At 43.6% G+C, this 23,363-nt stretch overlaps 4 protein-coding genes and 1 long non-coding RNA gene across 10 annotated transcripts in view; 2 read left to right on the forward strand and 3 right to left on the reverse strand.

Annotated features, from left to right (window-relative positions):
- The window catches only part of ubap1lb (ubiquitin associated protein 1-like b), a 424,774-nt gene that overhangs the window by 367,513 nt on the left and 33,898 nt on the right, over window positions 1-23,363 (forward strand). The window lies entirely within an intron of this gene.
- On the reverse strand, window positions 413-6,631 carry tssc4 (tumor suppressing subtransferable candidate 4). Of its 4 annotated transcripts, none has more exons than XM_074623310.1 (3): window positions 6,472-6,631; window positions 4,554-4,671; window positions 413-3,025 (listed from the first exon to the last, which is right to left on the reverse strand). In XM_074623310.1, exon 3 carries the CDS (start codon window positions 2,984-2,986, stop codon window positions 1,973-1,975), a length of 1,014 nt encoding a protein of 337 aa, XP_074479411.1. In that variant the 5' UTR covers window positions 2,987-3,025; window positions 4,554-4,671; window positions 6,472-6,631; the 3' UTR covers window positions 413-1,972. The 4 variants fall into 4 exon arrangements, with proteins under 4 accessions (XP_074479411.1, XP_074479434.1, XP_074479419.1 ...); XM_074623333.1 differs by lacking the exon at window positions 6,472-6,631 and adding an exon at window positions 6,176-6,419; XM_074623318.1 differs by lacking the exon at window positions 6,472-6,631 and adding an exon at window positions 5,207-5,342.
- shcbp1 (SHC SH2-domain binding protein 1) lies at window positions 7,656-18,493 on the reverse strand. Of its 2 annotated transcripts, none has more exons than XM_074623016.1 (13): window positions 18,280-18,493; window positions 16,604-16,825; window positions 16,405-16,520; window positions 14,760-14,968; window positions 14,572-14,667; window positions 14,261-14,491; window positions 12,807-12,984; window positions 11,041-11,161; window positions 10,411-10,542; window positions 9,811-9,929; window positions 9,010-9,096; window positions 8,581-8,698; window positions 7,656-8,466 (listed from the first exon to the last, which is right to left on the reverse strand). In XM_074623016.1, the coding sequence occupies exons 1-13, from the start codon at window positions 18,356-18,358 to the stop codon at window positions 8,135-8,137; spliced, it is 2,040 nt and encodes a 679-aa protein (XP_074479117.1). In that variant the 5' UTR covers window positions 18,359-18,493; the 3' UTR covers window positions 7,656-8,134. The 2 variants fall into 2 exon arrangements, with proteins under 2 accessions (XP_074479117.1, XP_074479107.1); XM_074623006.1 differs by having other exon boundaries at window positions 18,193-18,493.
- LOC141760404 (uncharacterized) lies at window positions 18,606-21,318 on the forward strand. Its single transcript, XM_074623219.1, has 2 exons — window positions 18,606-18,929; window positions 19,956-21,318. The coding sequence occupies exons 1-2, from the start codon at window positions 18,722-18,724 to the stop codon at window positions 21,215-21,217; spliced, it is 1,470 nt and encodes a 489-aa protein (XP_074479320.1). The 5' UTR covers window positions 18,606-18,721; the 3' UTR covers window positions 21,218-21,318.
- LOC141760619 (uncharacterized) overlaps window positions 21,227-23,363 on the reverse strand; it is a 45,963-nt gene continuing 43,826 nt past the window's right edge. The window contains exon 2 of the long non-coding RNA XR_012592407.1: window positions 21,227-21,615. This is a non-coding gene — a long non-coding RNA (uncharacterized LOC141760619). The remainder of the gene's footprint in view (window positions 21,616-23,363) is intronic.

Here is a 23,363-nt window from a genome sequence, read left to right on the forward strand (position 1 = left end):
TTCCTTGCTCAATTAGTACAAGACATTTTAAAAAGTGCCATATTATTATCTTATTAGTTATATTTGTATGTTTCTTCCACTATTCCATGTTTTCATAAAATATAATATGTGAATATTCAGCTTTTTTTGTTTTTACAAAAAGAGAAAAGACATAAGTAATTTCCAGCAACCTGGATTCGGAAATATAATCCCAAATTCTCTACTCGTAAAATGTTTAAGTTACTAGTTAATTATTTATTAAATACATATTTATTGAATTTCACATGTCAGTATTTCAGAAGTAGTAGAAGCTTATCGTTAATGAGTAACTTTATCAAAAATGTATTTCTATTTTCCTGTCACACTATCAAGTTTCAGATTGAACAAAACAAACATTGAATGTTTTTGAAAGGATGATAAGTAAAACAAATAATACAAATCAATTTTTTTTATTGCGACTATTCCATTTTACAGAACATGCAACGAGAAATTTAAATCAAATAAAGATAAACACTAACAGTTTGAAATTCCTACACTGGTTCTAATTTCCCTCCCCAGTTTGATCAGCTGAGTGTAAACAGGATGTTCTCACGTGTTCATGTTCTTTCATTTTAATTCCTTTATTCAAAATAAAAAATACGAGTTTTCATTTTTGTCTTTCAGGCTGATTTGGATTCAGCTGATGATTCCTCGCCCCCATTACTGACTGTTGCTAACCTGTCAATCTTTCATTGTCAGCACATACAGTTCTCAGCAGCAGAATTACCATCTCAATTCATATTCATTTTTAAACAATGGGTCTTTGATTTCAGACAGACAGCCTGGTCTCCTAAAAACTATGTTCACATACAATGAAACTGCATTGTCAATTACGTTTCGAGGGAAACATATTTTCTTATGGATTACGTTTGTTTTTCTACGTATTAAAAACACGTTTCTAGTCATAGTCTGCAGAGGAGGTCAGGACAGGTCAAACACACACAGAGGACTTCCACCCAGGAGATCGCTGTTATTGTCCCGTGTGAAACCAAAAATCAACGTTGACTTATATCTTAATTTACGTCCGTAACTTAAAGGTTCTCTGTACGATATTCAGAGCATTAATATTTCATCAACTAATATTGTCTATGTAAAGATATAGAGGACTAATGTCTGCCTGAGCAGAGAATGAAGTCTCTCTTTGTGTGTTAGAATCAGAGCTTCTCTGTGCTTTTAGTGCATGTGAGCGTGCCCCACTGGCTAGCTCATGGCCGCCGCTCTGCGCGGTTACAGCTCGTCGTGGAAGCGTAGCGCCCAGCCTGTTGTTCCCCCCGGGGTTAACACTGTTGTTGTATGTTTCACTGTTAGTGTTGTTAGCGCCGTTAGCTGCAAGCTGCCGGCTCAGCCGTCGGTATTTTGAGAGCCGTGCGAAGGCAACGGAAATACTCCCAATCTTGCATTTGGCACCTTTAAATAACGTAACGAACTTACCTATCTTAAGCCAAACCATGATGCTGTTGATGTTTTTGTTTGGTTTTGTTTAAATTTATGGTAACCACGTGTTTAAAACTGCGACCGTAATCCGGGAGAAAAAGTTTTCCCTCGAAACGGAATTGAGAATGCAGTTTAGATGTATGGGAACGGTGTTTTGCAGGAGACAGGGTTGAGACAGGAGCAGCTTCTCATTTTGAGCCGACGACTGTTGATGCTGCCTCCTGAAATGAAAACGGTCACTGCAGCTACCTAATTAATTACGCTTACGTTAGCTCCATGAGTAAGTTGACAACACTGTCTCCAGCTGACTTTCTTAATGTTTCCAGTGGACTCCTTTTAAAAAGAGAACCATGTAAAAAGGTTTTTAACATTTTTTAACATTGTAACCCAACATGTCGCCAGCTAATGAAATACTCCTCGTCCTTGGATTTAAAATCAGCTTACTTCACTGTGCGGTAAGCTAGTTAGGCCGGCGGCATGCTGACATTAGCACAGATAAACTAACAGGGCTGTGTCGTGGTCAGTTGTCCTCTCGCCCTGAGCCCTTCCTGTAGTTCTTACGCTTGGTCTTCCTGAAGGAGGTGAAGGCGGGGTTGACCTCTTCCATATCCTCCTCCTCCTCCTCCTCCTCCTCTTCTTCTTTTTCTTTCTGCACCGGTTTCTTCTCGTCTGGTCGACCCATTGCTCCCCTTGTGTCTTTTTCCTCATCTCTCGCCCTTTCCTCAGCCTTTTCTACACTCTGGTCTATTCTCCTTCCTCCAGCCTTCTCTTTCTCCTTGCCGTCCTCATCCTCGTGCTCCTCCTCCAGATGACTGAGGCGAGTCTCCTTCTCTTTGCTGCTAACAGATGACAGCTGATTAGCAAGTTGTTCCTTCAGCAGCCCGCTGGGTCTGGAGAAGATCATCTTCTCCCCGACGTTACAGGAGGTATCGCTCCGGCTCTCCTGCTGCTCCTTCGTCTGCTTCTCCTTCGTCTGCTGCTCCTTCGTCTGCTGCTCCTTCGTCTGCTGCAGACTGGACAGGAAGTTGTGAGCCGCCCTGCTGTTGCCCTGATCGCAGGTCTCGGGCACATCTTCCAGACTGTAGTGGGTCCAGCGCTCCGGGTGCACCAGGTAGTCCGGGACTCCTTTCTTCTTCGCTGGTGTGGGGCAGCTGGGCGGAGGCCGGATCGTCTTCCTGCTGGGACGTGGAGGCAGAGGCCGAGCAAACACTCCGTCCGTAACGTTATTCGGGCTCAGAGAGGAGGAGGCCAGCCGGGCAACACTGTCCAGGCATTCAAAGATGCTGTGGCTGCGGTTTGAGAAAGCTGAGCCCCCTCCTCTCAGACTGAATGAACTCTGAGCTCTGTGTCCAGCAACTGGAGCAGTGATCACAGCCTCCTCGTCATCGTCATCATCGTCGTCGTCCAGCTCTGGGTCAAAGGGAGCACCGCTGGGTCGTTCTTCAGGCTCAGATTCATCACTGGCTGACAGCTCGTCCGTATCATCACTGTTTAACATCTCGCCGCGGTCACTGCCATTCTTCTGATCACACATCTTAACAACAAGACTCAGCAGCTCGCCAAAATTTACAACCTGGTGAGAGAGAAAGAGGTAGAAACTCCAGCAAAACTTGTAATACAAAGAACAACTATATGGTGAGGCCAAAGAGCAGGGGTGAAAGTACTCCGTACCACTAAAAGACTCAGTGCCGGTACGCAGTACTGGGAACAGGGACAGCAGCTACCTACACAGCGCATTTCCAACAAGAAACACATCTGCTGACGTTAGGTCAACATTAACAACAGTTGGTTAGCCTACCTGCACCGAGAAGGTTATAATTTCGACCGTTTGTTTGTTTGTAAATGCATTACATATTCACTTTCATTAACATTGCGAGATAGGGCATTTGTGCGGCATTAGAATAGAATAGAATTCCTTTATTGTCACTGCACAAAGTACAACAGAATTAAGTAGCAATCCTGACGGTGTAACCACATAAAATACAGAGAGCTAAAAAACATATCATAAATAGAAAATATGTGCAGTGACCTTTCACCATTCATGTGGTGTTGGAATAATCTGAAAAATTAGTTCTCGACTGGGAAAATTCACGTCGAAACAACAACTCAAAAGCAGCTAATGTAAGCAATAAAACACATGTTCTTTGAGGTGTCCATATTACGACTTAAAGTGCATTAACACACAAAGTCACAAGTCGGAAGAACGACTTCCCAACTCAGGAAATGGGACTAATGCCGAGGCAGTCCCCCTTTCGGAACAGATGCCCACATCTGCTGCAGCTTCCTGTCTGATATCGAGTGCCTCGGGGTTTTTGGCAGGCAGTCCTTTCCTGACACACACACACACACACACACACACACAGTGCTTGTAAACTGTTCAACTGTTGTTGATGAATTTAGTTGTAACTGTCTTCTAATTTTTTTTCTGTGGCACTTCCACCATTTAAAGAAATAACCTTCTATAAGGCTACATTTTTTCAGCACGTGTCTGGTAAACAGATTTAAAGTGGTGCTTTTGTGAGATTCTTCGTGGAGAAACTCCGTTTTACAGATCTGTCGATAAAATCGACAAATCGATTAGTCAACAAAATCGTACGAGTGTTAGTCGACTAAGAATGTCTTTGGTCGAGGACAGGCCTAGCCTTTATGATGTCAAGTGTTTCTAATTTCAATTTGTCACCATAAAGGCGTTTAAAAACTTGAATGCGTGTGTTCAGGGATGCATGAATCTGGGGGTGGGAGAAGAACAATATGAAGCCATGAAGGTTGGGATAGCAGTAACGGCAGCAACTTCATCTACTTTCACTTTCACCCCTGCCAAAGAGTTTCAGCCTGTGGTCTTCATCAGGGTCATCACACAACACATGGGATATATGTATACCCCTCTGTTGTGCTGACATGGAGATGTCCACATATCCTATGGACTAAATCTTACTGTAACATACACTGTAACCAAAAGTGACCGATGTCATGTTGGCATATGGCAGTCAGAAGTCCGGCATTTACAACAATTTGTGTAATTTTGTTTTGGCCGGTTATTTAAGGATGGGTACCACCCGGGCTGAGAGCTGCTCAACTCTGTGAAGAGTATGTGTGCATACCTTGTTTGTGCTCCTGTTGTGGTGTCCATGTTGTCTTTGTTGGGCTGCAGACTCACTGGCTCTTTATGAAACTGAGGAAGCCAACTCCCCACACACTGCCACTCTGTTGATGATCAATCTGAGATTCAATACAAGAACAAGAACAAATGTCAACAAACCATATACTGAAGAGATCTGAAGACATGTTCCAGCTGAAATAAATTGATTTTAAGTGACCCTCCTCACCCTTTACACTCACATTTTGAGTTTTTACTCTTAGGGGGGCACTGAAGACAAGTAAAAGACACCAGAAATGTGCAGAGCAAGTAGGGATGTCCCGATAACGTTTTTTTGGGTTGTGTGTAGAAGGTAACCCACAAACTGTGAAACTCTCTTGGTTGATGGTTAAGGTTAGGATATGTCATTAGGCAGCGAGTCTCAGGAGAGTTTTTGCAAGTTTTCGCAAGTTGTGCGTTACCTTCTGGACACAAATGTTTTTTGGGCCCAATCCGAGTATTCTACTTTTGATTATCTGCCGATACTGAGTCCAATCACAGAAACTTAGATTTTCTTAAAGGTATAATATGCAACAATTTCCTAAAAAAAACAATGTATAGACTGATAAAAAAAAAGAAAAGAAAAAAGTGCAAATAAGGTGGAATTAAAACATATACATAAATGCAAAAACAGGTGGCGGAAGGACTGAGAGGAGGTCTTGGGGTTGGGCCGCAGAAGCTCGCGTGCAATGCATCCTGGTACGTGTAGTAGGCACTGCCTGCACAGCTCCCACAGCAATGGTGCTGAGGAAAACTAAGCTTTCTCAGTCAATAGGCTCGTTGGAGATGAGGCAGGCCGGCGCAGAATCGATCACCGGTGATCGCCGCACAATGCATGCTGGTTAGATTTATGTCCGACTTGCTATGACATCATGCATACGTGGGCAACGATAACCTCACGAGATCGAGGCGGCTGCGGCTGCAGTTTTAGTTGCCCTCCACCGATTGAAAAAAAAAAAACAGTGCATGATGGGAAACATCTGGCTGTCGCCTGATGAAAGAGCTGATTGGCTCTTAGTTTTGACAGCAAACACTACTTGTTGTAGAAAGTCTGAACTTTATGTGTAATTGTAATATTTAACACTAGATTGTAGGATATTAAATTAAGGTTTCATCTGTTAAAAACATCTTGTGTGGTTTATAATAATAATTATAACAATAATGGTTATTTATATAGCACTTATCAAAACGAGAGCTCAGAATCCAATCCAATGCCAGATACACGCACATTTCAACGTAGATTTACAAACAAATATAAATAAATCTGAACGTGGTCTGAAAACTACAAGTAGCCTACAGAAGGGCTCTAACCGGAAGTCACTACTCCTATGACTTCCTGTAAACTCAGTGAAGGATGCTGGAGACGGTCACCGCCCCCTGCTGCTGCCGCCTGATCTCATCTCCTTTACCGCCTCAATGGACTACATTCACCACCAACACTGACCGGACAGACACATTATAAGAGCTGAAACCACATAAAATGTGCTGAAATGTCCAATAACTGTAACTTGGGCTTTTCTACGAGAACCAACAAGGACTGACTGAGGCTCATGCTTCACACACACGCGCGCCGTTTTAGTGGCATACTATACTGAATGTTGAAGTTTTGCAACGTCCCGCGCATTAACCTCGTCCTATCAGAGGTGCGCGCGCGACACGGATAGCGTTCTGTGGAGCGTTCTGTTTGCTTCGCGTGAGCAGAACAGAACACCAGACAACGGCTCGTTAGCATGCTAATGCTAGCTGATGTGGTGACGTCGGTTTAAAGAGCCGTGCGTCGGTTCCGTTAGACCACACTATCGTGGCAGACATGCTACGCTTCAGTTTCACAAACGTGACCTTTATATTATCATACATCTTGGGTTTGATTGACCACGGTTTACCTCACTGTTGTTGTCACGACCGAACCAGCGTTTCTCTTCTTCTTCTCCTCTCGGTTTTAATGGCGGATCACAAACAGCTGAACGGTGCAGAGCGCCACCTAACGTCCAGGAGGGCGTGACGTCATCACACCCTACAGCCTATCCTCTCTGTGGAGGACCTCAGGAGTCACGTGGATACTAGTAAAGAATTTAATTTAATGATAACTAATTGTACAATAAAAAATAAGCATTAATACATTTGTTTACAAATGAATAAAAAAATAAGTTTCAACATTTCAGGAGGGCCGACCCGAATACTTTGAAGCTTCGACCGTTGCCATGGTAATCAACCTCCAAATCAGTATTCAAACGCTTTGTTTTCTAATTTAAATTTTATATATATATATATATAATAATAATTTAATAATCCCAAAACAGCCCATGGAATAAGGAATAATCCCACAACATTATTAATTATTAGTAGTTATTCTCAGACGGATATCGCTGTTTGTTGTGTGTGTGTGTGTACAGTAGTGTGGCAGCAGCGCTGGCCCGGACACTGAAACAGGGGAGATGGAGACAGACAAGACAAACAGAACATGTCACCATGCCATGCCATGCTAATACACGAAGCTTTGAATGTCCTCGAATACTTTTCACCGAAGCTTTGAAGCCCTAAACATTCCTACATTTCAGTCAACTAAACTGTGTGTCGTAGCCTACGTACGTCTACAGCCCCGCCGCCTTATCCACTAATTTTGCCGATCAACACGTGTTGGCTAGTCTTGAGTTCTCCTAGCTACAGTAGGCTTCCAAATCCCCCAAAAAAGAAAAGTGTCAGAGGAACATAGCGAACTTAATAGTGTGCGGACAGATTTGTTTGCTTTCTGCAACGCGAAATTAACAAACAACAAAAAACAGTAATTGAAAGACATTTCCAGAACAAACATATTGCCAGATCTCCTCAAGACGATTCTTCAGTGTCCTGTCTCTTTTGCACTTGGGTTCTCACTGCATTAAACTTAGTAGGCGGTGTTAACATTATTATAAGGCTATCATTTTTATTTTTTGGCCAAAAATTTCTCTTTTGAAAGTAAAGGTTGCTGCCCCCTGGATTAGACTCAGTGAGTGTCATTCACAGCGGTTGAGGTCAGTTTAGTCCGGTTACAATACACACCTTCTAGAAGGATCATCATACTGCACCGCAAGATGTAGAGGTTTTTAATCTGCAGGACATTCATTATCACAAAAAAACATTAAATTCGTGAACAATGGAAAACTTAGTATTATCAACAGTGCACTGCTTTCAACAAGCCACCACCTTACAGGTAACAACATTTATTAGATTATTAGAAGTGAAACCACCAAAACTGCATTCAAAGTGACAAGTGGATATCAAACATAATGCATTAAAAATATTAAAAACATTTTGCGCCAGCAGTCCAAAGGAATAAATAAGATAAAAGCATTTGTGCAAGTTCAAACATGGGGAGCGATTCACCGAGAGAAGTTCCCCGTTTGTGCTTATAGAAACACAAACAGGGAACTTCTAACTGATCACAGGAACATCCTCATCGTCTCTGCTGTGAATCAGCAATATTTATTTCATGACAAAACAAAAAAGAAATCATCTAAAACATGAACTCTGTGGAAGGATGTTAAAAAGCCGCGTATCGACGTTGTGTCAGTAGAAAAAGGTGCCGAAGTCGCCCATGCCGTTACGTCTGAACTGGTTTCCCTGAATGGAGACGAAGATCTGGTGGTCCATCAGATCCTGGACGGCTCGGCTGCAGGAAGTCTCCTTGTTTCTGCTCAGTTGACGACTGAACTGCCACTTCCTGCCTGAGGCGGAGGCCGCGTCGCCGTCCGCGCCGTTGTTCTCTGCCGACTCGGGCTGAACGTCTGCTGAACTGCTGCTGCTGCTGCTCGGGTTTGTAGTTGATGTTGTGGAGATGAGGAGGGGGTCGGTAACACCTCCCTGCTGTTTGTCTTCAGCCGTCGGTCCAGCAGGGCCCTCTGGGAACAAAAGCTCTGGTCAGTATTGATTCTGTGCTGCAAGAGAGCTTCTTACAGAACAAAGCAGCCTTCATATCCACATCTTCATTGATCTGATGTTCGACATCGACCTACCTTCATGTTGTTCCCCGTTGTTGGGTTTCACTAGAATCACCCCGTAGCCTTCATTGTTGTGGATCACATTGTTCTCCATGGTGATTGAAGGCATCACGTCGAGCTCATCAGCAAAGTCCTGCGCACACACCAGACAAAACTTTTTCACATTTAATAACCCGATTGTAATTATTAATCACAGCATTCCACTGAGAAATGGGACTAAAGCCTCGTCCACACTGGGAACGTCAGGCGTGGCGGCTGCTTTACCTGTTGTTTTTTTATTTCGGCAGTTTGCACGCTAAGGAAACATGAGCATTCAGCACCCGTCTATACATACTGGGGTGGGAGCATGTTAATTCCCTATCTCAGTAACAGTGGTAGAACGTGAAGTCACATGACGCACACCAAAGACAGTATTTGTTTCCATCAGGCTGAATGTTTCCTCACCTTGATGAGGATCCCGTCCTTACAGTGATGGATACCGTTACCGACTAGACTGCAAACACTGCCGGGGTAAATCTCCACACCAGCCCCCTGCATGCAACACACAGCAACACGACAGACATACACATACAGTCACATTTACATTATAGAGGACCTATTATGCTCGTTATCAGGTGATGTTTTGGGGTTTTCTACTAGAACATGTTTACACGCTTAATGTTCAAAAAACACTTCCTTATCCTGGCTGACCCCTCTGGCTGGCCCACTGTTGGGATTGGTCGACCGAACCAAAGTCTCAACTCCGCTCCAGCTCTGCTCAAACTTTGTTTGATGGCGTACCAAACTAGCCGCGAGGCAGGTATTATGCAAATGTGTTACTTGGTGACATCACCACATTACAGATGAAAAGGCGGGACTTCAAGCGGGGCGTTACAGGCAGTTCAGGAGCAGTGTTTCTGTGGGGGGAGGGTGGACTTTGGGCTTTGTAACTCTGAAGACCTTTTACATGCACAAAAAAAAATATATACCACTCTAAAGGACCAATCGACGTATCGATAGCGCCCTGGGATTGGCCCAGGTCGTACCAGTGTATTGATACTACCCTGGGATTGGCCCGGCTGGTACCAGGGTATCGATAGGGCCCTGGGATTGGCCCAGCTGGTACCTGTGTATCGATAGCGCCCTGGGATTGGCCCAGCTGGTACCTGTGTTTTTTATAAAATTTGAACCAAATGAGCAACAACAGGCCTGACAGCTGATTGTGAGGTGAAACCTGTGATCAGTATCATATACAGTAGCACTGACCTTGGAGCCGTACAGGTCACACATGTTCATGGTGAGATGGGCTGATGTTCGGACGATCACTCCCGTGGTCTCGCACTGCAGCACGCAGTTCTCCATGTTCAGAGTCCCGTGACGCACACCTGACAGAAGCCAAGCAGGAGAGAGTCAGCATGTTAACAGACAGCTTCACTGGATCACACAGCAACATGTGTGCACATAACAGTACATGGGAATAATAATAATAATGTTGTTAATTCATTCTTAACTTTTTCTGTCTAAAATAAATATAATGACATTTATAATGAAGTGAAATGGCCATTATGAAAGGCAAACTATGTAGAAAGGAAGGGCCGACAGCAGCAGCAGAAACGCAGCAGAAACACCGGTCTGAACACCCGACGCGTGAATCACACACGCTCTTGTCTCTTTCCCAATGTAAGTCTTTGGGGAAAAGTCTTTTTGGGCCCAATGGCATCATGTGACGGACATGGAAGTTGTAGTATCGCCGTTTGGCCGCTACTTAAATTTGCTTCAAAGCCCGGCGCTTTTCCTGGGGGCTTGGTTTACAGTGATGGGAAGTTTGTCTACTTCCACCTACAACCTGGATTCACGTATACTCACACAGAATACCCTCGATAGCATCGTGTTGGATGAACTTGATGTTGGACAGTTTGACATCAGCTCCTGTGGACTCCACAAATGAGTCGCCTTTGTTTTTCTTCTCAATCACCACCTCATCAGGAAGCCCGAAGCCTGGCACACAGACAACACAAGAACACAGTAAAGATGTGTTTGTTGTCAGGTTTAAACTCAGAGGGATGTCTGAATTTAAGGGGGTTTAATTAACATCCAGATACAGTAGAGATCAATTCAATTCTAAATACTGAGGCAAGCCAGTTTACATACACAAATACACATCAAAGCTATCTAAAAACACTAATTATGATAACACGGTATCTGCAGGTTTGAATGTTTTCTCAACAAGAATGACAATAATGACTATTTCTTTTGTTTTGGACAAATTTGAATCGAAAAAAACATCTATGGCAGTAGTCCACGTGTTCCTGCATGACGGCTCCATGTGACGGAGAAGAGACGTAGTAACTCTGTCATCAGATCAGTTTACAACATGGTACTACCAAGGTAGTAAAAGGAGAAAGGACACAACCCTGCAGGGAGCCGGCTGACGTACTGAGTTACAATAAAAAAAACTGATCATCCATCTGATGATCTCAGTGGAAACCCATTTACCTTCTATGGTGACGGAGTCTGGTAGGAAGATGGAGTTGCTGACACTGTAGATCCCTGGGAGAACAATGACCACGTCACCCTGATGGCAAGATTCCACCGCGGACACTGGGTCTCTATAGAACTACACACACACACATCCCATTGATTGTTTTATTTTGTTTTTTTACCGTGGTATTGAATCAGGTATCAAGAATTGTGGAATTTCACTGGTATTGGTATAAACTACTGGTATGGTGACATCACTAGCATAGACCTATAACAGGGGTCAGCAACCTTTACAATCAAGAGTCATTTTAGGCAAAAAAAAAAAAAAGAAAAGATCTGTCTGGAGCCGCAAACAATGGGCATTTTGATGAAGGTAACACAGCCTATAGTCTAAGTACATATGTATAGTATATAAGTCTAATGCAGTGAGGGCCGAAGTGCAAATGTACTACTACGAAATGTAAGTTAACGAGAAAAAAAAAGTTGTAATATTACAAGAATAAAGTCATAACTTAACGAGAAAAAAAGTCGTAATATTACAAGAATATAGTCATAACTTTACAAGGAAAAAAGAAAATGACATGTAAAATTACTACTTTATAATATTATGACTTTATTCTCATAATACTATGTCTTTTTTTCCTCTTAAACTTATGACTTTATTTTCATAATATTACGACTTTATTCTCGTAATATGACTTCATTCTCGAAATCTCATATTTATTTATTTTCTCTCAGTGTGGCCTTAATACTTCGTTGTACCGTCGTACCATAGACCTACAACGATAAATAAAAATGAAAATGTAAACAAAAAACAGTTATTCATTTCCATTTTTATAAATCCACAGTGAGCCACTGGAGAGGAGCTAAAGAGCTGCATGTGGCTCCGGAGCTGCAGGTTGCAGACCCCTGGCCTATGGGAACTGATAAAACGCTTAAAATGTATTATTGCACCGCCAAAAGGCACGGTGAAAAAATTTGGGTAAACCTTAATGGAACCAGCGTAAAAAGTTAGTCTGGAGCCTGATAATTTACTAAATGAACATCATGCTGTATTGAAGAAGACTTGAAACTAGTGATTGAGACCATAAACTCATGTTTACAATGTTTACTGAGGTAATAAATCAAGTGAGAAGTAGACTCATTTTCTCATAGACTTCTATACAAACAGAGGAGTTCAACCAATATAACAAATAGTGTATACTGGATGACATCGTCAACCCTGCCTTTAAGGCCCACTCCTGATTGTTACTAAATTTCCCATTATTAATTAACCACCTTCCTAAATAAATGAGAAAAAAACATATCATGATAAAAAAAAAAAAGGAGATAAAATAAACTGGGCTGTTAATATGTGTTATGCCACGGTCAGCTCTAATGACCCAAATGGATTATGAATCCACATTGAATGTACTCAGGGTCATATTTCCTTACTATACGTTTTAACTGTTACTGGTGCAGGGTTTTCTCCCACGTCACTTTTTCGTATCAAAAAGTGATCCATGTTGTGTCGCTGCATCCAAGGGAACGTTAGCCAACACTGGTGAAACCCGTTGGTCTCTACCTGATGATGGGTCCTGATTGATGTGCTGGTATTCAGACGTAACTGGTCATTGAAATTATGAATTATGAATTATGATTGTGAATTCTTGAGCACATTTAAATAGAAAAATAAGTAACTTTGCATTTTTTAATTTAATCTAAGCATTTGGCCTGACCCTGAGGCCCACCAGTGGACAGCGGAGGTAAGACATTCTACTGTGAGCGTGCGCGGTACGGACCTGAATCTCCGTGTCCTCGGAGGAACACAGAGGCAGCAGTCTGTCGCTGAGGAGGGACTGGAGCTGGATGGGGTTGCAGGACGCTGTGACCACATGGACCACCTTCAGACCCGATGCTCTGAGCCCGCGGCTCTGCGCGCACTGCTGCCTGGCGTTACCTCTGTAACCCAGCACATACCTGCAGAGGAGGTCATGGAGGTCAGGACGATGAAGATATTCAGAGAAAGATGGATGAGAGAGACAAAGGGTGCTTTTCATGATGCTAATGTGTCTCCTCTTTTCCTGTCCTCGCCTCTTAGTCTCTCCCACCTGAGATGCAGAGGAGGAGGAGGAGGAGGAGGCGAGGAAGAGATACGAGGAGAAAACAAGGAAATATGTTTTTAGAGACATGAGACGTCCTTTCCTCTGAAACATCATCTGAAGCGATGACGGTGGCAGCTGATCGCAGCTGGATCAGCTGATCGCAGCTGATCGGCTTGGAGGCCGCATGTATCAGTTGAGTAGTGATGTTTTTTTTTACTACTTTTTTTGCTACCGTTGTCATTTACTACACGGCTGTGTTGAATACTCGATTCTGATAGGTGAAGCACGGCGTTCTGCGGTCTGTAATTTCTCTATAACAGAACGTTGCTATGTATAACAGACCTATGGGCGCAGCTCTGATGTCGGACTCTGGCGGACCGTTTTTGTGTCAAAATATTGATTTCTTCAGTAAGTAGCCGTGTAATAAGTGGGATAATGTACAGCTAGCGGGTCATTGTTGTGAAAGAAACCCCTTAAGGGCGATGAGAGACCCCGACGCGAACAGCATCGCCATGTCGGGGATTCTTTCACAACAATGACCGGCTCGCCGTACATTATCCCTAACGTGTTAAACAGCTCTTTCAGTAACAGGCTGCTTCAGCCGTGGTGTGTGAAGGAGAGACACTGCAGGTCCTTCTGCTGCTGGAGCACTTTACCATCAACATGGTCCGTCTGTTGCTCACACCTACAGTTAACACCGAATTTAACTAGACGGTGAATCAGAAGACAACTAAAATATAAAACGTTTAATCTGTGATCTGTCTTTACTCCGGTGTGAAACTCAGTGATGTTGAGATTGTACGTTATCAGATCAATCCGATCAGCTGCAGTGTCCAATCAGTGACTGATATTCAATAAGGGGGCGTGTCAATCAGCAGCAGCGTCCAATCAGTAACTGATATCTAATAGGGGTGCGTGTCGGTCGGTAAAAGGCATCGGTGAAGGATACACCGGTGTTTCCTTGCTCTCTCCTTGAGGTGCATTTAAGAGATTGGAAGATCCTCCATGATGGCAGAGGGGGAACGATTTCCGGGTCAAGCGAGGAGATGGGACGCGATGGAAGGAAACATAAGTTAGGACAATAAAGAAAAGGACCCATAGAAGGAGCAGTGGCGATGCTGTAGGGCACTGGGTATTTGAATATGTCTTACCTCAAAAGGGGGTTCTCAATGATGTGCAGCTTGCGTTTGAATGTCTCCAGCTGGTCGTAGAGCTTCAGGCCCTCCACCATGGACACGTTGTCCAGCTCGGAGTCCGAGTCGGTGCTGAGGCCGCTGCGCAGCAGAGAGAACTGCTGGAAGCACTGGGAGCAACTTTCCAGTAAGGACTGGTACTCTGCCACCAGACCCGCGGGAACTCGGTCTTCCAAGATGTCGTAGTAGCTGAGAGAAGACACATTTTCAAATGGGATTCGTCGGAATGAAACTGGGTGATGACGTACCCAGACACAAAGTGTACTCACAACCTGAGACGAGGCTCCACACAACGAACAAAGTAGTCAAAGTCATCATCTTCATCTTCCTCATCCCACTGCCTCCAGATGTGTGTATAGAAAAACCTGCAGACAGAAGAGGAGAGAGAGGAAGGATGGAAAAACGTGGACACGCTAACCAGTGACGCCCAGGCACAGGATCGGCTCAGGAGTCCCACCTGAGGTGCTCGAGAGCGAGGGCGGTCTGATCAAAGTCCCCAGACTGCTCGTAGACCACGTGGAGCTCCTGCAGAGGGACTCTTTGCTGAGTGGCCTCCAGCAGAGACTTCATGGCGTCCTCGTTGAGTTCACAGCCTCTGGTGTCACACTGCAGCGGCAGCACCAGCCTCACACACGCCTTCAGATCCTTCAAGTCCAGATCACACACCTGAAATCACGAGCAGCTCTTCAGCACCAACACTGGGAGTAATGAACAGCTGTTCACTGTAAACACGTTCAACCCAACGCTCTCTGCGGTAGGGATGTCATGATACCAGAAATCTAGTAGTTGATACCAATACCAGTGAATTTCCACGATTCTCTATACCAAATTCGATACCACGGTAAAAAAACAAAAAAACAAAAAACAATAAATCCTATTTAATGTGTACATGTGTCTACAGTATTATAGTTTAAATTCAATGACATGGTGACATTTCACTGGGTATAGGCTACCAGAGGTGGGACCAAGTCACTGTTTTGCAAGTCACGAGTAAGTCTCAAGTCTGTGACCCATGTCCCAACTCAGGTCTCGAGTCCTAAACCAGCCATATGCGCTCTCCATCAAATATAATGTAATTTTAACAGCAGAGTAACTGGATCCAACTGGTGCTCAGTAACGTAACGTTAGTTCTTCATCGTTTTCTCCTGAAACTTGATGGTTCAAACAAAGTGGATCTGGGGATTTAAGTGTAAGATAATCAAATGCAAGTCCCATAACATTCACCGGAAATAAAGAGCCCAGAATTCAATAAAAAAAACACCACTTTTCAGAGATTTGGCAATAAGCAACAAAAGATAGAAATTCAGTTTGTTCAGTTCAGTTTTTCCCCCCACGAGTGAATCCTCTTCTCGAACATAGAGGATCTCTGCATCTCTGGATCTCACTGCTGCATGGCGCTGTTGTGTGTTTGTGTGTCAAACTCCGACACAGAGAGCAGAGGACAGAAGCAGCCGAATTTGGCGCGTGGCGGGTGTTTATTTCGGACCCTGCAGGCATCGTACTGTACGTCCGTTACTGTAGAAAACGAGTACCGTCACGTTTTTAGAATTTTGGAAATCGACTTGGTACTGAAGTATCGGTTCTCGTGACATCCCTACTCTGCGGTTACACATTTATTTTAGAAGCTGCTCAACTGGAACTTTTTTTGCGTGCATCAAATCAATGAGCTGTTGTAAATGATTTAGAAGCAGTTACATTTCAATCCAAATCCTAAAATGCTGGAAAAGGCAAATCAGTGCATGCTTCCATCAATTATTATTTTGTGGATGAACTCAAAGAAGTTCACTCTTTTCTCACCTCCGTCCTGGAAAACCAAAATGATGCTACTGACAAAGTCTGGTGGAGCACATGCTGTAAGATTCCATCACTACGGCCAGTGAACAGGGCCTAGGCCTATTGCGTTAAATGACATCTACATCATCTGGGTGTCATAATTTTAATTGACTTGATATTGTAACTCATTTTCAGCTTCACAGTGCGTACCGTCACATGAGTCACAGGTTCAATGTTACAGACCCAGAACCAGTTACTACAAGTTCCTCCAAATCAGATTGACATCAGATTACAATATTAATAAGAACATATCTGAAAGCTGGTCTCACCTCCACCAGGACATCAAAGATATGAGTAGACCACAGAGCCAACCAATCACACGGCTCCACCACCTTCTCCAGGTAGTCTGCTGTGAAGGCCTTTACCTCGGATGGCTTACAGTCTCCTACACACAAGGACTCCCAATGATTATTATTATTATTATGAGATTGTATTTGAGTGGGAATATGTAAGAGTGTTTGTAGTTACCGAGCATGTAGTCTTGGTAGGCCTTGAACCTCTCGTAGAACAGCAAGTGGCCGGTCTGGAAGGTGTCAGGAAGACTGGAATCCTCTCGTCCGTGGCGTTCACATCTTTGAAGCTGTGTCCCGGACTTTTCGGTGTTAAAATGGTCTGTGCCACTGTCGTCGTCGTCATCATCATCATTATCATCACTCTCATCTTCATCGTCCTCTTCATTCTGAAACAGAGCTGTTGGGGAAAACGTATGTGTTATTCTTTTCTCCAGCTCTAGGGGTCGAGGCAGCAGCTGTTCAGAAAAATCGCTAAATTAAAACTGGTTGCACCTCACAACACACAGAACAGCTAAGAAATATTTACACCCACTACCTGCCAGGTGTAGAGGTGGGGCACCCTGCCCCGAACCTCGCCGTTGACAAAGTGCTCGCTGCGCCCTCTCTCCCTTTCGGGGAGAGACGGGGCGCCGTGCTCCCGGCGCGACTGTCGACCAGGGCGGACTGTCCTCAGTGTGCCCCAACCGCGTTGTGCTACGGTCCACGTAAAAGGCGCCACGGGTCTGCGGCGATGTCGGCAACCCACCCGACCCGTCTTGAAACACGGACCAAGGAGTCTAACGCACGCGCGAGTCAGAGGGTGCAATCAAAACCCTGTGACGCCATGAAAGTGAGGGCCGGCGCGCGCCGGCTGAGGTGGGATCCCACCACCAACCCGTCTCGCCGGAGGTGGAGCGTGAGGATCCGAAAGATGGTGACAAGAGGTTAACGTCAAGCTGCCGTAAAGTGGCATCGGTGCCATTGTATCGGAGCCGCTTTGCGAGTACGAGTACGAGTACGTGAGCACAGTATCAGACCCGATACCCGATACTGGTATTGGTGCATCGCTATCTGAGGCACTTCTAAATCTGTTTGCAGAGTAAGAACAAATTCAGGTAAGAAAATATTGATGAATCACAGATTTGTTAGTTTGATTAAATCCTGAATCCAAAGCGTCAGAAAGGAAGGTCCATCTGAAATATGACAGCTACAGTAGCTCGGAAAATACTAGTGATATGAGGCACTGAATTTGATGAATTTACTGTTTATCAGACTGCAAATGAGACACGAATTATTCAATTTGAGCATTTCAAATTTGAAATATAAATGATTTAAATTCAGTTAGTGACACATTTATTTTCTGCCCATACATTTGTTGATGCATTAAAAAAGTTTACATTTGAAATGTGTAATTCCTGTTAATTATGAAGATTTTTTTTTACCAAGTTGCTGGTGTACGTTTATTATTCTATTATTGTCTAATTAATTAATTAATTAATTTATTATTATTAATTTATTTTTACAAAGTTAGGAAAGCAGTGTCAGTCACTTCCACACCGTGAGGCATACAGCCAAACGTTATTATCTAACATGTTACCGGGCTGTGACGTCACTGAGCATCGTTTGGTTCCACTGGTTCGAGGCTGAATAGACAACAACACAAACTGCTGAGTTCTACAGACAACAGACCCGCTAACTACAGGTTAAAGTTACATCAGGACACACGCTCTTACTGTTCACTAAACTAACCAACAACTGACATCAAGAGTAAATCACGCCACGGACCTTGACTGATACCGGACCCGTTCTGTCCCGCTTCAGAAACCCCGCCGGTCTTCTCCATGTCGAGCTCTACGTTAACGTAGGACTCACAATCAACCACGACGTCCGTCATCTCAAACCCGGCTTCCCTCGCTGCGGCTGACGGGACTTCCCTCGCTTCTGTCTCCATGGAGGACTGCTTCAGGTTTAGTGGACTAACCGTCAGGTTTAGTCAGTTTAACAGTGCTGCTGCGACGTTTAGTGAGTTTGACACACAAACACAAGCGGAGAGAACACACCCGGTTACTTTCAAAATATTCCCGGTCTGATGAGCCGTAGCCAATCGAGACCAGTACAACAGCCGGATGTCCCGCCCCCTATCCGAACGCCTGCAGCCAATCATAGCAGCCAAGTCATAGTTGTCACGTGACGTCACGGCCCTATAGGACCGCCCCCCTGGAGGGCACAACAACATGCCGTCTCCCGCTGCCCGCCAACTGACAACGTGACTGAGTTTCGTCGCAGACCTTTTGATTTTCGCCATCTATTGAAAATGCCGGACAGTTGTTGTGCAGTTGGATGCACTAACCGACGGGGAGACAAACCCGGACTGTGCTTTTACCGCATCCCTTCAGAAAGAGACAACTTGGAGAGGAGGAGATGTTGGATTTCTGCCATCAGACGGGACTCTGTGCCGGGGGGGAGCAAACAGTGGCAGCCATCGAAGTACACACGCATTTGTAACGAACATTTCATCAATGGTAAACTCAGATTAACACTGTGCATGTTAATTAGTATATTCATAGTCATTATATCTGTATGTGATTGTTCAGACATAATTCGTTCATTGTAGACCAACGCAACCAACTCCAGTGAGTGACTTTAAAGTGCTAATTTTCAGTTTCATACTTGTATTTTGTGTTCCTACTAGAACATGTTTACATGCTGTAATGTTAAAAAACACATTATTTTCCTCATACTGTCTGCCTGAATATACCTGTATTCACCCTCTGTCTGAAACGCCCCGTTTTAGTGCATTTCAACTGAATTGCAACGGAATTGCGTTGCTAGGTAACAATTTGGGTCCATGTTTACTTCCTGTCAGCTGATGCTATTCACATCCACTGCAACAGGAAATAAACGGGGACACATTTAGTATGTTTACATTTAAAACCGTGTAATGGTCTAAATATTGTATATTTGTGACATCACAAATGGACAGAAATCCTATCGGCTTGTTTCATACGCACATTCATCTCTGAATACGGGCTGTGTGTATTTCTCCGTATATTGAGCGTTTTGATAGTTTAACAGTATTTATACAGCACTTAAACCTGCTTTATAATATTGCAGACATGGAAATCTCACTTTTTACAATATGGGACCTTTAACTTCAGCTGTTAGCTAACGCTAGCTAAATACAACCTGAGTCAAATAAGTTCAGATGCTGTGGTAAACGTAAATAAAATCAGAATACAGTGATGTGCCAACCCTTTTCGACCTTTGTTGAATTAAATACAAAGACAAGATGTTAAAGTTTCATTCTGAATGTGATGAGTCCTGTTTTTAATTTACATTTTTTACACAGTGTCCCAACTTTTTGGGAATCGAGGTTGTAGTAAGCGGGGTTCGATCGTTATTGTTAAAGGGAAGGTTCATTTTCAGTCTGAAGAGTAAAAAGCTGTTGTTGGAAGGGAGAGATTGTCTTACCGGTCTGCATGAACGGTATCTAGAAACGTAACTTGTTGGCATATATGTTGGACATTATCTCTCTTGTATCATTATAGGTGCCAAATCTGATGACCCGCTGTCCCCCGACTGGGTTCCATCTGTCTTCTCACACACACCAGCCACCAAGAAGAGGAAAAGAGAGAGAGACATGGAAAGGTACGACCACCACAGCAGGATGAATAACAAAAGAGCGGAGGAGAAAAAGAAGCAAGAAGCAGTGGATGTCCTCCTAGAGTTGTCATCTGTGCCAGAAGCTGAGCCTGCTCCGCCTGCTGAGGATGAACAACGGTGTGACAACAGACCTTGTAAGGAAAAGACTGAACGATTACAAAGGGAATGTAATGAACTCAGGGAGGAAAACGAAAGGCTGAAGGACACAATTAGATCGGGAACATTTGATGAACTGGCTTTTGAAGAAGATGATGAAAAAGTGAAGGCGATGACTGGAATCCCCACATATTCCAAGTTACAAGTCTTGTTGACGTTTGTGATGTCGTTTTTGCAGACCGGTACAAGCCTCTCTCCCTTTCAGCAACTGCTGCTAACTCTTATGAGACTGAAAATGAACCTTCCCCTTTCATTGCTCGGTTGTATTTTTAAAATCTCAATTCCAACTGCAAGTAGAACATTTAGAAACACCATTGAAGTGTTGAACGCGAGGCTCGTTCCAGCACTTGTGTTTTGGCCAAATCGAGAAGAGCTCCAGCTGTCGATGCCTACGGTATTTAGACAGGTCTTTCGCAAATGCGCCTGTATTATTGACTGCTTTGAGATTTTCATTGAAAAGCCTAGAGACCTAAGACCAAGAGCACAGACGTACTCGAAACACAAACGCCACCATACCATGAAATATCTAATTGGCATAACACCACAAGGAACAGTTTGTTTTATATCAAAAGGATGGGGAGGCAGAACATCGGACAAACACTTGACTGAGAGCAGTGGATTTTTAGATCACCTCGACCTCGGTGATGTGACACTAGCTGATAGAGGGTTCGATGTGGCAGATTCAGTTGGTCTGTACAATGCCGAGCTTAAGATCCCAGCTTTTACTAAAGGGGAAAAGCAACTGGGTCCAGTGGAATTGGAGTCAACACGAGGACTCGCATCAGTCAGGATCCACGTCGAGAGAGTTACCGGCGAGGCGAGGAATCGGTATACCGTACTTCAAAGTACGTTTGGAATTCAGATGTGTGAAGCAGAGCATCCTGAAGGTCTTACACCTCTAGATAAAGTAGTCCATGTGTGCTGTGCACTGACAAATTTAGCTCCGTCGGTCGTTCGATGGAATTTTATATTTCCGTCAATGAAACAATGACAATGAAAATGATGAATTCATACTTTTAATCATAAATAACTGATTTCATGTCAAGAGCTTCCTGTTAGAATATTAAAAAAAAAACATTTAAGGGTAAAAAATTTTACAGTGTGTTATCATTACACAAGCATATGTGCCACAGAGAGACACTCCAAGTCTATATAACAAAACTTGTTTGATTCATGCTGTTGTTATTAATGGTTCAACTGGGTTTTTAATAAACATCTCTTTCATAACTATATGCATCTCTGTACATATGCCTCAATGTATGTGGTCTGTGTTAAATAAAACACATTAAAGGGACTGTTTGTAACTTCTTACACGTATAAATCACCCGGGTCGGTGTCCCATGCGCGCTCGCGTGTGGCTACGCTGTTCAGACGAGACTCCAACACAAACTACACCGAAGCACCAAAACCGCAAAATTCTATCTAGTGAAGCCCGTCTGTTAAACAGTGTTGGCCGCGGTCGGAGGACGCGGGGGAGACCGTAGCTTTGGTCTCCAGGACCGGAGTCTCTGCTCCTCTGTCTGCCTGCTTGCCTTCACTCAGCTCGCTCTACCTCTAGACATGCATGCGCGCTCACTCCACACTGCAGAAGAGTTAGTTTAGCTCTGAGAATATCTAGTGAATGTTCAGTGGACGTTTGTGCAGAAATAACTGCTGCAGCTCCTCCAGACCAACAGAGGTTTCCCGTGTCTTGTGAATTGACGGGGCTCCGGTGAAAAAAACGTTATCGTCTCTGACAAAAACTCCGGTGTCTCCCCTGTTCCCTCCCACCGCGGTTGCGAGGCCGAAGCAGGAAAAACCAACACTAGGATCAGGAGTCATGTGTGAAAGAGAGATACCACAGGTCCTCCTGCTGCTGGAACACTTTACCTCAACAGATAATAAAGGATCATCTGACCTTACACGTGGACAACCGGTGAAAAATATCACTTCATTACTAAGGTTGGAATTAAATAAACAAAGGAATATATGATAAATATTGGGTTAATTGTTGGAGTTATGGAGACAGTGTAGGATCATATACTTCTTCCAACTTCTTTTGGGACATGTAATATTTATTTATGTTGATTAATTGTTAATTGATTGTTTACTGTTCATTTTATTTGTTATTCTGGTTTTGTTTTTTACTGAGGTATTTGTTCCAATTTTCAAAATAAATAATTAATTGAAAATAAAGTGAAACGAAATGGTTGTCACTGTCCGCTCATATTAAATATGAATCCCAATTAGTGTATGAGCGTATGAAAATAATATACAAGAGAAGCATATCGTTTGTTATCATGAACAGCCGAATGGTGCGTCGCTTTAAATGCTAGGGCCGCAAGGAACTGTGGGATGTTATTCTCTTTTCCTTTGGTAAAGGATGGTCCAGTGTATCCTCTGCTAAAGGAGACAATAAAGGAAGCATTAAAGCTCCTTTCCTCAGCATTTGGAGAATTTAAACAGCTCTAATCATGGCTGCTACTGAGACACTTCTGGGTCATTTCACTCTGCTTCACTCCACAAGTTTTAGCCTGGATTATGACTTAACTTCTTCATATTTGTGTAATATTACCATACGTTCTGCGCACCTAGCTCTGATTGGTCAGTAGACTGTGCTTTTATACGAGCTGATCTAGAACATAACCTGCTCTGGGGCAGGTTAGCTGTTCAGCATCAGTTACCATGGCGATCTACCCCGGTAAGAAGTGATCCACCTTCGTAGGACGGAAAACCCTGAAGGGTTAACCCTGAAGTTACCTCGCTAACGCCAAATCCTGCTGCGTAGTACAGGCCTCAGCTCTACCAGCTGAGCTGAACTGTAAAACACAGCCAATATAACAACACTGACATATCATCCTTCACCTTTTAAGTTGATAAACAGTTGCTTATCTCCACATCCAGCAGTTACAGAGCAACACAGTCATTCATTTGGAGCGTTTGTGTCCACCTGATGAATGCTTTAACCCTGAACTCATTTAGACATTACCCCGAGAAGCTGTGTGTGAAAACACAAATGTCCCAATCATTTGGACCGGACATTAAACAGACTTTACCCAACGAAAACGTCTAACTGGAGAGACGATGAGATCCGGAGACTTCTGTCAGTGAGCCGAGAATCGTTCAAAATTCAATCAACGGCAGGAGACTCGTTTGTT

This window comes from Sebastes fasciatus, chromosome 2, assembly GCF_043250625.1.
Source record: "Sebastes fasciatus isolate fSebFas1 chromosome 2, fSebFas1.pri, whole genome shotgun sequence".
NCBI classification, from domain to species: Eukaryota; Metazoa; Chordata; class Actinopteri; order Perciformes; family Sebastidae; genus Sebastes; species Sebastes fasciatus.

Bases quoted from the DNA above. Each gene is read 5' to 3' on its own strand.
- tssc4 (XM_074623310.1), bottom strand. From the start codon at position 2,986: ATGTGTGATCAGAAGAATGGCAGTGACCGCGGCGAGATGTTAAACAGT.
- LOC141760404 (XM_074623219.1), top strand. From the start codon at position 18,722: ATGCCGGACAGTTGTTGTGCAGTTGGATGCACTAACCGACGGGGAGAC. The intron at 18,930-19,955 runs GTAAACTCAGAT...GTATCATTATAG, and splicing joins TAACGAACATTTCATCAATG to GTGCCAAATCTGATGACCCG.
- shcbp1 (XM_074623006.1), bottom strand. From the start codon at position 18,358: ATGGAGACAGAAGCGAGGGAAGTCCCGTCAGCCGCAGCGAGGGAAGCC. The intron at 16,521-16,603 runs GTAACTACAAAC...CCTTGTGTGTAG, and splicing joins CTACCAAGACTACATGCTCG to GAGACTGTAAGCCATCCGAG. The intron at 14,668-14,759 runs GTGGGACTCCTG...TTCTGTCTGCAG, and splicing joins CTCGCTCTCGAGCACCTCAG to GTTTTTCTATACACACATCT.